This window comes from Staurois parvus, unplaced genomic scaffold, assembly GCF_062004578.1.
Source record: "Staurois parvus isolate SC_StPar_1 unplaced genomic scaffold, SC_StPar_1.0 ptg000202l, whole genome shotgun sequence".
Taxonomy (NCBI): domain Eukaryota; kingdom Metazoa; phylum Chordata; class Amphibia; order Anura; family Ranidae; genus Staurois; species Staurois parvus.
In genome coordinates this window covers 3,634,282-3,647,321 of record NW_028317998.1, presented here as the reverse complement: position 1 = coordinate 3,647,321, position 13,040 = coordinate 3,634,282, and the positions used below count along the sequence as shown (strand labels likewise).

The window sequence follows — 13,040 nt, the reverse complement described above, 5'->3', positions numbered from 1 at the left end:
AGTGGTTAAAGTGATTCTAAAGGTTAGTTTGTTTTTGCTTTTAAATAACAAACCTGTTCTACTTATCTGATGTGTGTAATGGTTTTGCACAGAGCAGCCCCGACCCTCCTTTTTTAGGCCCCCCACCTCAGGCTTTAGTGATTGCCCAATAACCCCAGTCACAGCCTCATGGAAGGTGGTAAAGCGAGACCCTGCAAGTATTGGTGGGGGGGGTGTGAGTATAAGGTGGTCAGAGAGTGGGCTTTAGACAGACACTGTGACTTTGCTGTTTAGTAAAGGTGACCGCTTTTCTTTTATGCAAAAAAACCAAACTATTTTTTAAGAGTATTTTGGCCTTCTTTTTGAATGCCCAAAAATGGACTGAAAGACATTTAGCTATGCACTTTACATTGTTTCCAAATGGGGAAGGTTTACTATGTAAGAAATCTTCTCAAAGAAATTTTTAGTCTCTGATTGCTGATTTTGTTCTGAAAATTCTAGATTTCTGGCTGCTATACGTATACACTGCAGTCAATATTTTAAGTTGCTAATCTGGAACAAATACCCACATCAGAAAAGTCAGATTAACCTCCCTGGCGGTATTCCCGAGTGTAGCTCAGGGTAAAGTTTCAGTACCACAAACGGTAACCCCGAGCCACACTCGGGCTTACCATGCGGCGCTGCTCCACGATCCCTCAATCACTTACCTTGTCCTGCGCTCCCGTGATGTCCCTCCTGCAGTGTCCCCTGTAATGTCCTCCGGCATCTGTCATCTGGGTTCCATCCCCTGCAAGTGTCGGGACGCACGGGGAACGGAACGGCGGGAAATTTGAAAATGACAAAAAGTGACATTCACTAAAATCACATAGTAAAACATTTACTGTATCAAAGCATTTCACATACATTTTGTCCCGAGTGCTTTGTCCTGTGCCCTGCCTGCATTTTTACTGTTCTTTCTGCCTGGAAACTGAGAAATGTCCATGGCGTCTAAAATAGCGCCCCTTTAGGTCAAAAGCGGTTTTAAATCAGCTAGAGAACAGTGATAGTAAATTAGAACTACTTGCAGAATTGAGTGATAATGATTCGTGTGGAAATTCGTCATCAGACACTGAAAATGATTTTGCGACTTTGCTCAGTGATGGTGAACGTGGCGCTATTTTTCAAATTTCAGTGTTTTTGGTTTGATTATATTATTGAATTAAATTTATTATTATTATAATATTTTTTATGATTATTTATTAAATTATAATTTATGATTTTCGTGTTTCAATTATTATCCTACCCGGGATGTTTACTAGACTCTTGTTCGGACAGATTTCAGTGAGTTATTCCTAAAAATTACAGCTTAAAGTCAGGTCTCATGTGCAAACTAGTGAAAACTTGAGTCATTGGAGGCCCCGAACACAAGGGTCAGCATGACAGCAACCTTGCAGAATGAGAATTTAGTAATGTCAATGCTTGTCTTGAGAACATTTCCTCCGAACAAAACATGCACTACTTTATGGCCTAATGAACACTTAAACAGGAGTTGAGCATTTTTTTCAGCCTGTAAAAGCACCTGTATGTACACCTTTAACCACTTGCCCTCCTGAGGATTTACCCCCCTTAATGACCAGGCCTCTTTTGGCTACTCGGCGCTGCACTAATTCAACTGATAATTGCGCGGTCATGCAATGCTGCACCCAAACAAAATTTACATCCTTTTTTTCACACAAATAGAGCTTTCTTTCGGTGATATTTGATCACCTGTGCGCTTTTTTATTTTTTACGCTATAAACAAAAAAAGACCAAAACTTTTGAAGAAAAACAATATTTTTTACTTTTCAGCTATAAAAAATATATAGTAAACTCAAAGTTAGTTATACATTTAGGCCAAAATGTATTCTGCTCCTTGTTTTTGGTAAAAAAAATCCCAATAAGTGTATATTGATTGCTTTGTGTGAGTTATAGCGTCTACAAACTATGGTATAGATACTGCAATTTATGCCATTTTTTTTTTTTTGCTATACAGCGCTGCACTAGTTTAACTGACAATTGTGCGGTCATGCGATAAGGTACATAAATGAAATTTATGTCCTTTTTTTCCACACAAATAGAGCTTTCTTTCGGTGGTATTTGATTGCCTGTGTGTTTTTTGTTTTTTTTTTTTAATTTTTGCGCTATAAAAAAAGGCTGACAATTTTGAGAAAAAAAACAATATTTTGGACTTTTTGCTATAAAACATGTCCAGTAAAAAAAATTTAAAATTTCTTCATAAATTTTAGGCCAAAATGCATTCTGCGACATGTCTTTGCTAAAAAAAAAAACACAATACGTGTAAATTAATTGGTTTACGTGAAAGTTATAGAGTTTACAAATGTCGGAAAAGATACTGGGATTTTTAATTTTTTTTTATACTAATAATGGCGGCGATCAGCGACTTATGGCGGGACTGCGACGGACATTCTGACACTGGGGGGAAACTGACTTGGGGTCACTGACATCCCCAGTGACACCAAAACAGTGATCAGTGCAAAAAAAGAACCACTGACACTGTACTTATGGCACTGGGGAGGAAGGGGTTAACTTTTTTTATTTACTGAAAGGGTTAACTGTGTGAGGGGAGTGTTTTACTAGGGGGCGGGGCTGTGTACTGCACATGCTGATCAGGAGAGAGAAACTCTTCTATCCAGCTCAGCATGTCAGGAGCTGACAGGGAACTGACAGAGAGCAGGGCTGCAGTAGCTCTGCTTTCTGTCAGTGATTGCCACTAATCGGTGGGACACAGCTGGTAACGACCGGCCGTGATCGGCGGGACAGGTAGGGCAGTGGCATGCCTTGCGCATGCCCCCTACCTGTTTTGCAAACAAAAAACGTGGTTTTGCCCAGCCGTGCTGCCCTGCCGCCATATTTCTACAGTGGCTGGGCGGCATGTGGTTAAATTTGAAGTGGAGTGTTTTCAGGTATGAAGAAATCCCACCAAAGGCCTGTTCTTAAGAGGAGCTGAAGAGCGGGAAAAAAAATGCAAAACGCATATGGCATATGCATGTTAATACATTCCTATTACCAGAATACATGAATATTCTGGCCAGTAGAATGCATTCACACTGAAACACCATACACATCTAAACCTGTATGCAATACGCGGCTTTTAGCACATTTTTAAGCAGAATTTTTCTGCCAGGAGTTCTGCCATTTAGAGTGGCTTTGACAGACACCCCATGTGCATGAGGCCTAATTATTGAAGCCCAAATCTTGTTGGATGCCTTTTTCATCCAGTATATATGTTCTTTTCTTTTCTTTTTTTTTCTTTTTTTTTTTTTTGTACATCTTTGTGGAGTCAGAAGGGAGTTTTGACTTTTTAACATAGGGAAAGCAAAACAAAACATAGTGATAAAATAATAAAAAAAAATTCTACTCAAAAATTTTTTTTCTATAGAAATGATAAGCCAAGAATGCAAGCAAAAGTACTTCTAGCTGACTACAGGCAGTTAGCTTGTTTCCAAATAATGTCCCTGTTTCAAATAGGAACAGATTTCTAAAATGTGCCCTTACTTAGAGGTTTTCATCATCATATGCTAAATGTTTCACAATAACTAATGAATATGCCAAGAACAGCTGCAACAGATAACGATACTCCAAAGTCAGGAGAGGGCTGGTTCACACCAGATGCAATTCAGTGCAGTTTTATTTTGCCTCAAAAACTCATACATGCCAATGACCTTAATTCACACCAGTGTGATGTGTTCCAGTGCAGTCAATAAAAGTAGAACATGCTGCATTTTTCTGTATGGCATACATCTGGAACTTGGCAAAAGGCATGTTAAACTCACCAGAAAGCACATGTCTTGAATTGAGATTAAGAAAAAAAGTGGGGAAATGCATAAAAAATGCACCAGAACACACCCAAAATGCATGTAAACACTCATGCAGAAACGCATCTGGAACTTAGAAATTGTGATTAGAACAGCCCTTAGAGACTTTAGGGGACAAGGCTTCCAAGAGGGTGTTATTACAAGTACAGTTCAAATGAGTGTGAAGTGTTTGGAGTAAGATATTCTATAAGTAACAGAGACTAGACCTTGTGCAGTAACTTTTAAATGTCAAAAACATACTCCAAGCCATAAGCTCTGAGGAGGAGGGTCTTGCCCTTGAAACACATCAACACCTGACAATGAGTGAGGTCCAGGCCACACGGCGTACCCACACTTTGTTCCCATTGCCAGCTTTGGAATCTATCTCCCCTGAGATCCATAGCATTACAGTTCTTGTGAGTGTTTTTGGCATTTTATGTTTTTAATAAACTCTTTTAAAGGTAATGCACAAGGTCTTGAACTCTCCTTTTTATTATTATTTTTTGTTCAATGCAGAGACATTCTGGTGAGTAAACCACTAACTCAACTCTTAGAGGCCTATTACAAGTTTACCTCTATATTGAAGCACTTTCACTTTGACACCTAAGAGATGATCTATTCATTCTTCAGTACTCTCTAGAGTACCCTTTGTATCCCTAGTTGGGCATTGTCAACAGCAAGTTTTGAGTTGATACCTTAAGTACTAGGTGTCAGTGATACCTAATTTCTGCTTCAATACAAGAAAGATTTTAAAGAAGTCCTGTATGTATAATTAATGATCATCTTTCAGACCCTCTTGCGCCCATTGTAGACTGCCAGGTAATGAGTAAATACATGGAAGCTAAGGATTGAACGAAATGGGGTGGTTTGGAGTAATACATTGGTCAGAGTCAGAAGATTGGGATATACCGTATTTTCCGGCGTATAAGACGACTGGGCGTATAAGACGACCCCCTACGTTTCCTGTTAAAATATAGGGTTTGAGCTATACTCACCGTATAAGACTACCCCTCTTCCAACGCACACCAAATAAAAATGAAAAAACATCAGATTTGATTTCAATATGGTATGCTATTTCAGTATGGTATTCCAATGATGGGGTGCTATTCCTCCCACTGACACCAATGATGAGGCACTACTCCTCCCACTGACACCAATGATGGGGCACTATTTCATCCACTGACACCAATGATGGGGCACTATTTCATCCACTGACACCAATGATGGGGCACTATTCCTCCCACTGATACCAATGATGGGACACTATTCCTCCCACTGACACCAATGATGGTGCTCCATCATTAGTGTCAGTGTGTGAGGAATAGTGCCCCATCATTAGTCAGTGGGAGGAATAGTGCCCCATCATTAGTCAGTGGGAGGAATAGTGCCCCATCATTGGTGTCAGTGGGAAGAATCGTGCCCCATCATTGGCGTCAGTGGGAGGAATAGTGTCCCATCATTAGTGTCAGTGGGAGGAATAGCGCCCCATCATTGGTATCAGTGGCAGGAATTGCGCCCCATCATTGGTGTCAGTGGGAGGAATTGCGCCCCATCATTGGTGTCAGTGGGAGGAATTGCGCCCCATCATTGGTGTCAGTGGGAGGAATTGCGCCCCATCATTGGTGTCAGTGGGAGGAATTGCGCCCCATCATTGGTGCCAGTGGGAGGAATAGTACCCCATCATTGGTATCAGTGGGGAGAATAGTGCCCCATCATTGGTGTCAGTGGGGAGAATAGTGCCCCATCATTGGTGTCAGTGGGGAGGAGGAATAGTGCCCCATCGTTGGTGTCAGTGGGGAGGAGGAATAGTGCCCCATCGTTGGTGTCAGTGGGGAGGAGGAATAGTGCCCCATCGTTGGTGTCAGTGGGGAGAACAGTGCCTCATCGTTGGTGTCAGTGGGGGAGGAACAGTGCCTCATCGTTGGTGTCAGTGGGGAGGAGGAACAGTGCCTCATCGTTGGTGTCAGTGGGAGAGGAACAGTGCCTCATCGTTGGTGTCAGTGAGAGAGGAACAGTGCCTCATAGTTGGTGTCAGTGTGGAGGAGGAATAGTGCCCCATCGCTAGTGTCAGTGGGGGAGAGGAGCGGCTGCTCCTTCTTCCAGTGCGGCCGCTCGATTTTCGCGGGGCCGCTCGGCTCCGCCTCCTCGCCGGTGATTGGTCGCCTGTGTGCCTTTCCAGTGCTGGCGCCCAATCACCGGTGAGGAGGCGGAGCTAAGCGGCTGCGTGACCATCGAGCGGCCGAACTGAAAGAAGGAGCAGCCGCGCTTCCTGGACCGGATCGTCATGGGACAGGAGCCAGGTAAGGTACAGCAGCCCCTCTGCCCACCCCTGTACTTGGTGTCCGTTGGAGGAGGAGGGGGGCGGCGCCGCGCCGCCCCTCGAAAAAGTGCCGCCCTGACACCGGCTTGCACCGGCGTATAAGACGACCCCCGACTTTTCAGAAGATTTTCAGGGGTTGAAAAGTCGTCTTATACGCCGGAAAATACGGTACATTATTTATAGATTTTTAGGGATACACCTACAATATCAACTCCTGTGGTTGTAGGTCTGTAGACAGCTTCTGCTGCAGTGGATGTGTTATTTAATTGGGGAAAGAATCGCCAAGGAATGTAAACCAATTGGGAGGCATAATAATAATTCCGGAGGTTTATTAAAAAAAAAAAAAGAAGCTGTAATGGGAGCTGTAATGTTGTTAAGGAAAGCCTTCTAGTTTTTGGGTACCAAAGAAATGTAGAGTATGAAATCAATATCTTTAAACAGTTTTTTGTTTTTTTGTGGGACATATACCGGGTAATTACACAAAATATAACTGGTCTGTCAATATTTTAATACCCATTTTTTATTTTTCTTGATTGAAACTAGTGTTTGTGCTTTACAGGAAACCATAGTGATTATGACATTTTTGCAGTATATTTAAACTTTTTTTTTTTTTTTCTTCATTTTTTTCAGATCTCATCCAGTGTACAAATGAAATGAATGTTAATATACCACAGCTTGCTGATACACTCTTTGAACGGACTGCCAATGGCAGCTGGGTTGTAGTATTCAAAGCCCTTATCACAACACATCACCTTATGATGTATGGTAATGAGGTAAGAACAAGTAATATTATCTAACATTTTGTACAACTGACTAAAGTGGGTCTTAATAATTCAAGCCAGAACAAAAGAATCCGACAACCATATGTTGTCTTTTATCTTTCAAATTACTCAAGAAATCAAATGCCAGCTAGAAGTTGGTTGCAGGAAGCCAGGTTTTCTACACTTATTTCCACAAGTCACCCATGTGTTCATGTACCATGTTGTAGCAGCATTCTATGCCGTGGTTTGCATTTTTATTATCAGTTTTTATTACTGATTTTCAAGCACAGAAATTCTGTCCAAATAATTACGTTTTGGTCTCACCTGAACATAATACCTTTTTCAAGGTGGCCTCAGAATCTTCAAGATGTGTTTTGGCAAAGCTCAGTCAATACTGCATGTGACTTTTCTTTAGGAGTGGCTTTTCTCTTTCATCTCTCCCATACAAGCATATTTGTGATGTCTCATTGATAAAGCCTTTGAAATTTGTTTGTATCCATCTCCTGACTTGTGCCTGTCCACAACTTTATCTTGGAGATCTTTTGACAGTGCCTTCCTACCCATAGTTGATTGTTTGCTTCAATTGCACTATCAGGAACTTAAAAGTTCCAGGAAAGCTCTTTTTATGCTGAGCTAATCAAAATGACCACAGCTGATCACAGTTGAAAGTCAAGTGGCTTTGTGTGCTATTGAAAAGATGATTAGCTACGCCTGATTGAGTTTTTAAGTCATTTTTAGGAAGGTGGGGTGATCCTTTTTCCATCTCCGTGATTCCTTTTTTTGAATTTTTAATAATTTTTTCTGACATGTTGGTGCTATATTTTTCACTTGGTTGTTATAAGTTGCACTGAGTAAATACAGCTGGATAAAAGAAAAACTGCGTCTCGCTTAATTTCAGGCTGCAAAGCAGCAAAATGTGATTATTTTAAAGGGGGTGATTCTTTTCTATGCCCAATGTATCTGTTTTTATTGCTGCCTGTGTCCCCGTTAGGGAGATTCACCCTACAAATATAGCTGGATAAAACAAAAAAGTGTGTGTTTGTATGTACAGTAATACCTCAGTTTATGAATTTAATTAGTTCTGCAGGACTTTTCGTATAGCGAAAAATTTGTGAGCCGAAACACTATTTTCCATAGGAATGCATTGAAAACCAATTAATCTGTTCCGGAGGTCAGAAAAACAGTGAACACTACTAAAATACCGCATGTGTTATTTTAAAGTCATGCAGTATTTTAGTAGTGACAACTATGTGTTAATGTTTCAGCTGTCAGCGGGGTTTCTCACTGACAGCTGAATGTAAAAGAATTGCCGGCACTTAAAAAAATAATGTAAAAAAACCAGCGTGGGGTTCCCCCCCCTATCCAAACCAAGCCCTCTGGGTCTGGTGTGGATTTTGAGGGGAACTCCCACGCCAACATTTTATAAAAAATGTTGTGGCCCCCCCCCAAATTCATACCAGACGCTTATCCAAGCATGCAGCCCGGCAGGTCAGGAAAGGGGGGGGGGGGAACGAGCGAGCGCCCCCTGCCGTCTGGTCCATACCAGACCACATGCCCTCTACATGGGGGAGTGCTTTGGGGCAGGGAGGCTCCCCCCCCCCCCCAAAGCACCTTGTCCCCATGTTGATGGGGACAAGGGCCTCTTTCCCATGTTGATGGGGACAAGGGCCTCTTCTCCACAACTCTGGGCTGTGGTTGTAGGGGGCTGGGGGCTTATCAGAATCTGGAAGCACCCTTTAACAAGGGGGCCCCCAGATCCCGGACCCCCCTATGTGAATGAGTATGGGGTACATGGTAGTTGGATTTTCATTCATAAAATGAAAATTACGTTAACCGAGGTACCAGTGTGTGTGTGTTTATATATCTGCTTGAAAATTGATCAACCCTGATGTACTGAGGGCTAATCAATATTTGAGGCTCCTAAGTGCCAGGTCAGTACAAATACCCCCCAAATTACCCCTTTTTGGAAAGTAGAAGGTACAAGGTATTTAGTAAGAGGCATTGTGAGGTTTTTGGCACAATTTTTTTGGAACATAGTGACACTGGACTACTCTGGGCGGATGATTAGGGTTTTTTTTTAACCAGTGTTGTACACTGTTGTTGCTTCTAACCATGATGATCACTGTTATAAGCAATAGTTAACGGCTTTCAATTCATGACTGCTTGCTTACTGTTGACATGCTGTGATTGGCTACAGCTAATCACATGGTACAGGTTGCTAGGTACCATGTGATAGCTGTGGGCCAATCATAGATTCACAACAGTAAGCAAGCAGTTATGAATAGAAGCCTTTCATGGCTGTTTTGTATTACATTGTTATCATGTGATCTCTATGATTGGTTATAGCGATCACATAATACCCCAACCTCTGTACCGAGCGTCATGATCCACTGTGTTCACTGGACACAGCGGACACAGGATCGCACCACTGCCAGTGCTCATGTGCTCGGGGAACTACCAGTACATTGCTGAGCCTGTAGCTGCCGCCCGCTCACAGTAAAAGTACTGTGGGCGGGGGAGAAAGTGGTTAAAGATTAAAAGTAATAAGCTTTTCATTCTTTTATTGTCACCCTCCCCAGTTTACAAATTTGTGCATGTTTACTGTCAGGAAGCTCAAAGCAGCATGTTGTCGGTTTTATTTTCTCAAAGTGCCCATAAACCTGACAGCAGTTGCCTTATCCAGGTGTTTTTGCACAGATTGTACAATGATCTTATATCTATGTTGGATATCAAATATCTTAAGAGAACTTCCCAGTTTCATTTCTTTATTACTGGCATAATCTCCTGATGTTGCTCATCCTCCTACTGAGAACCAGTAGGAGGATGAGCAACATTGTCATGGTTCATCTGATTGTCCTGCTGTCCGCAGTTCATATGGGTGGCCTGACCAATTATAAACCGAAACTATACATAGTGTTGCCTTTTATTGGTGTCCATAAATCTGTATTCATGGGCCATGTATGATTTTTATATTAACAATTCATGTAACAGAATGGATGGATCTTAGACTCCATATAGAAAGAAATGCCTCGCTCTACATATAGTTTTATTATTCTACATGTTTTGCACTTTTGTTTTATTAGTACCCAGTATACTTATGCCAGTTTGTGCTCTTTCCAGCGATTTATTCAGTATCTTGCATCCAGAAACACATTGTTTAACCTCAACAATTTCCTTGATAAAGGTGCTATGCAGGGTAAGTAGATAGTTTGTGCCTTTTCCTTTGTGTGTAACTTGTGTGTGCAGTTGTCTTTTGATAGAAAAAAAATTCTTCTGTCACTCTTTATCTCTATATGTTTTGCATTTTTTTCTAGGCTATGACATGTCAACTTTCATAAGGCGATACAGCAGATATTTAAATGAAAAAGCACTTTCTTACAGACTTGTAGCTGTCGACTTTACCAAAATGAAAAGAGGGTAGGTCACCAAAGCATTGATTCCTAGCTGGAGTCTACATATCTATTGCTGGTTTCATTAACCAATTTTCTCTGTGTTTTAGGATAGATGGGGTGATGAGAACTATGGCCACAGAAAAGCTGTTAAAAACTCTTCCAATCATTCAGAACCAGCTGGATGCATTACTAGATTTTGATGTAAGTGTGTGTGTGTTTGTGTTTATATTTACACACACTATATTGCCAAAAGTATTTGGGACACCCCTCCAAATCATTGGATTCAGGTGTTCCAATCGCCTCCATGGCCACAATTTATAAAATCGGGCACCTAGGCATGCAGACTTCTACAAACATTTGTGAAAGAATGGGTCGCTCTCAGGAGCTCAGTGAATTCAAGCGTGGGGCCGTGATAGGTTGCCACCTGTGAAATAAGTCCATCTGTGAAATTTCCTTGCTACTAAATATTCCACGGTCAACTGTTGTGGCATTAAAACAAAGTGGAAGCAACTGGGAATAACAGCAACTCGGCCACGATGTGGTAGGCCACGTAAAGTTACACAGCGGAGTCAGCGCATGCTGAAGTGCACAGAAGTTGCCAACTGTCTGCAGAGTCATTAGCTAAAGATCTCCAAACTTCATGTGGCCTTCAGATTAGCACAACCGAGCTTAGAGAGCTTCATGGAATGGGTTTCCATGGCTGAGCAGCTGCATCCAAACCTTACATCACTACGTGCAATGCAAAGCATTGAATGCAGTGGTGTAAAGCACGCCGCCACTGGACTCTAGAGCAGTGGAAACATGTTCTTTGGGGTGCCGAATCACACTTCTCTGTTTTGCAATCCGATGGACGTGTCTGGGTTTGGCAGTTGCCAGGAGAACGGTACTTGCCTTACTGCATTGTGCCAAGTGTAAAGTTTGGTGGAGGGGGGGATTATGGTGTGGGGTTTTTTTTCAGGGGTGGGGCTTGGCCCCTTAGTTCCAGTGAAGGGAACTCTTAAGGCTTCAGCATACCAAGACATTTTGGACAATTTCATCCTCCCAACTTTGTGGGAACAGTTTGGTGATGGCCCCTTCCTGTTCCAACATGACTGCACACCAGTGCACAAAGCAAGGTCCATAAAGACATGGATGATGGAGCTTGGTGTGGAGGAACTTGACTGGCCTGCACAGAGTCCTGACCTCAACCCAATAGAACACCTGTGGGATGAATTAGAGCAGAGACTGTGAACCTGGTCTTCTCGTCCGACATCAGTGCCTGACCTCACAAATGCACTCCTGGAAGAATGATCAAACATTCCCATAGACACACTCCTAAACCTTGTGGACAGCCTTCCCAGAAGAGTTGAAGCTGTTATAGCTACAAAGGGTGGACCAACTCAATATTGAACCCTACAGACTAAGACTGGAATGCCATTAAAGTTTATGTGCGTGTAAAGGCAATATTATGTGTGTTTATATTTGTGTTATACAGATGTGTGCGTTGTCACGCTGGGCCTCTTGTATGAGGTTGGAGAATGAGCATTTTGTTATTGGTTATAATAAACAAATATGTTGTACCTTATTCTGATGGGAACTATACATGGGTATTCTTATGCAAGACTGAACATGGGTTTGAACCCAATTTACTAAAATCTGATATAAACTTTTTAGTATTATGCTGTGTTATTTTATTATATAGCATGGATGGTTTGTTTATAAGTCTGTAATTTTTTATTTGCATTACATTTTCTTGAAGCCTAGGTAAACTCAGTCACTAAAATCTCATATAAGCTTTAACATATTAATGTAATTTCAAAAGTTGTGAGTGAATGTAACAGACAGGAAGTGGTTGAAATAGATTGGAGAAGATCAGCAGCACTGATGCAAAATAAATGCTAAAAAATGAAAATGGTATTTTATGGGTAAAAATGGCAGTGGTTTATGGTACACAGTACTAGGTTACCTAATGTTACCACATCCTTCCCTGTGGTTTATAGTTACCATACTTCACATTTTAGATACTTTAATATGAGTCCTATTTTTTTCTGCTGTTTTTACTTTCAAGTTTTCTAAATTCCTTTTTTTTTTCTTTAAAGGCAAATCCAAATGAATTAACGAATGGTGTCATAAATACAGGCTTCATGCTTCTGTTCAAGGATTCTATTAGGTTGTTTGCTGCCTACAATGAAGGTGTTATTAATTTGCTAGGTATGTTTGGCTTAAGTCTTATTGCTATGCTTTTATGATAAGTTCCTTCTCTAAGGTGACCTGATAAATGATTTGTGCCCCCTGTACAAGCTAGCAAGGTCCGATCAATTGGATACCACTGGCTAGTGAGGGTGCATGCTGAGGAAAGGTTCGTCCAGAAACAAAGCACGCTGTAGAAATAGGAAGAGATGCCATGACTGGCACACACCTCCCCTGGCCCAAAAGGTTGGCAGGTAAAAGCAGCCTCAGCTCGATTCATCCAGGCCATGCCCCCAGCATCTTTTGCCTGACTTCCTTACCTCCATTCAGGGACAGGGCAAAACATGTTGGGGGCATGGCCTGGATGAATTGAGTTAAGGCTGTTTGGCTGCTTTTACCTGCTAACACTCAGGCCGGGCGAGGAGTGTGGCGGTCGGGGTATTTCTTCCTATTTCTACATAGTTCCTTCTCTAAGGGTTGCTTCCATTTTGAGCAGCCTGGTGGCTGTGTGTAAAATTATACTCTTATACATGTTGTAGGAGATTAACTTTTATGATTTAAAATTTTCTGTAAAGACCAATGGCTA

General features: G+C 41.7%; 1 protein-coding gene across 3 annotated transcripts in view; it reads left to right on the top strand.

Moving 5' to 3' along the window:
* Positions 1-13,040, top strand: part of LOC149461452 (phosphatidylinositol-binding clathrin assembly protein-like) — an 88,897-nt gene that overhangs the window by 22,527 nt on the left and 53,330 nt on the right. For all 3 annotated transcript variants that reach the window (XM_089678293.1, XM_089678294.1, XM_089678292.1), the window contains exons 2-6: positions 6,763-6,905; positions 10,014-10,089; positions 10,208-10,310; positions 10,393-10,486; positions 12,364-12,475. In XM_089678293.1, the coding sequence (XP_089534419.1) occupies positions 6,763-6,905; positions 10,014-10,089; positions 10,208-10,310; positions 10,393-10,486; positions 12,364-12,475 (528 nt within the window). The remainder of the gene's footprint in view (positions 1-6,762; positions 6,906-10,013; positions 10,090-10,207; positions 10,311-10,392; positions 10,487-12,363; positions 12,476-13,040) is intronic.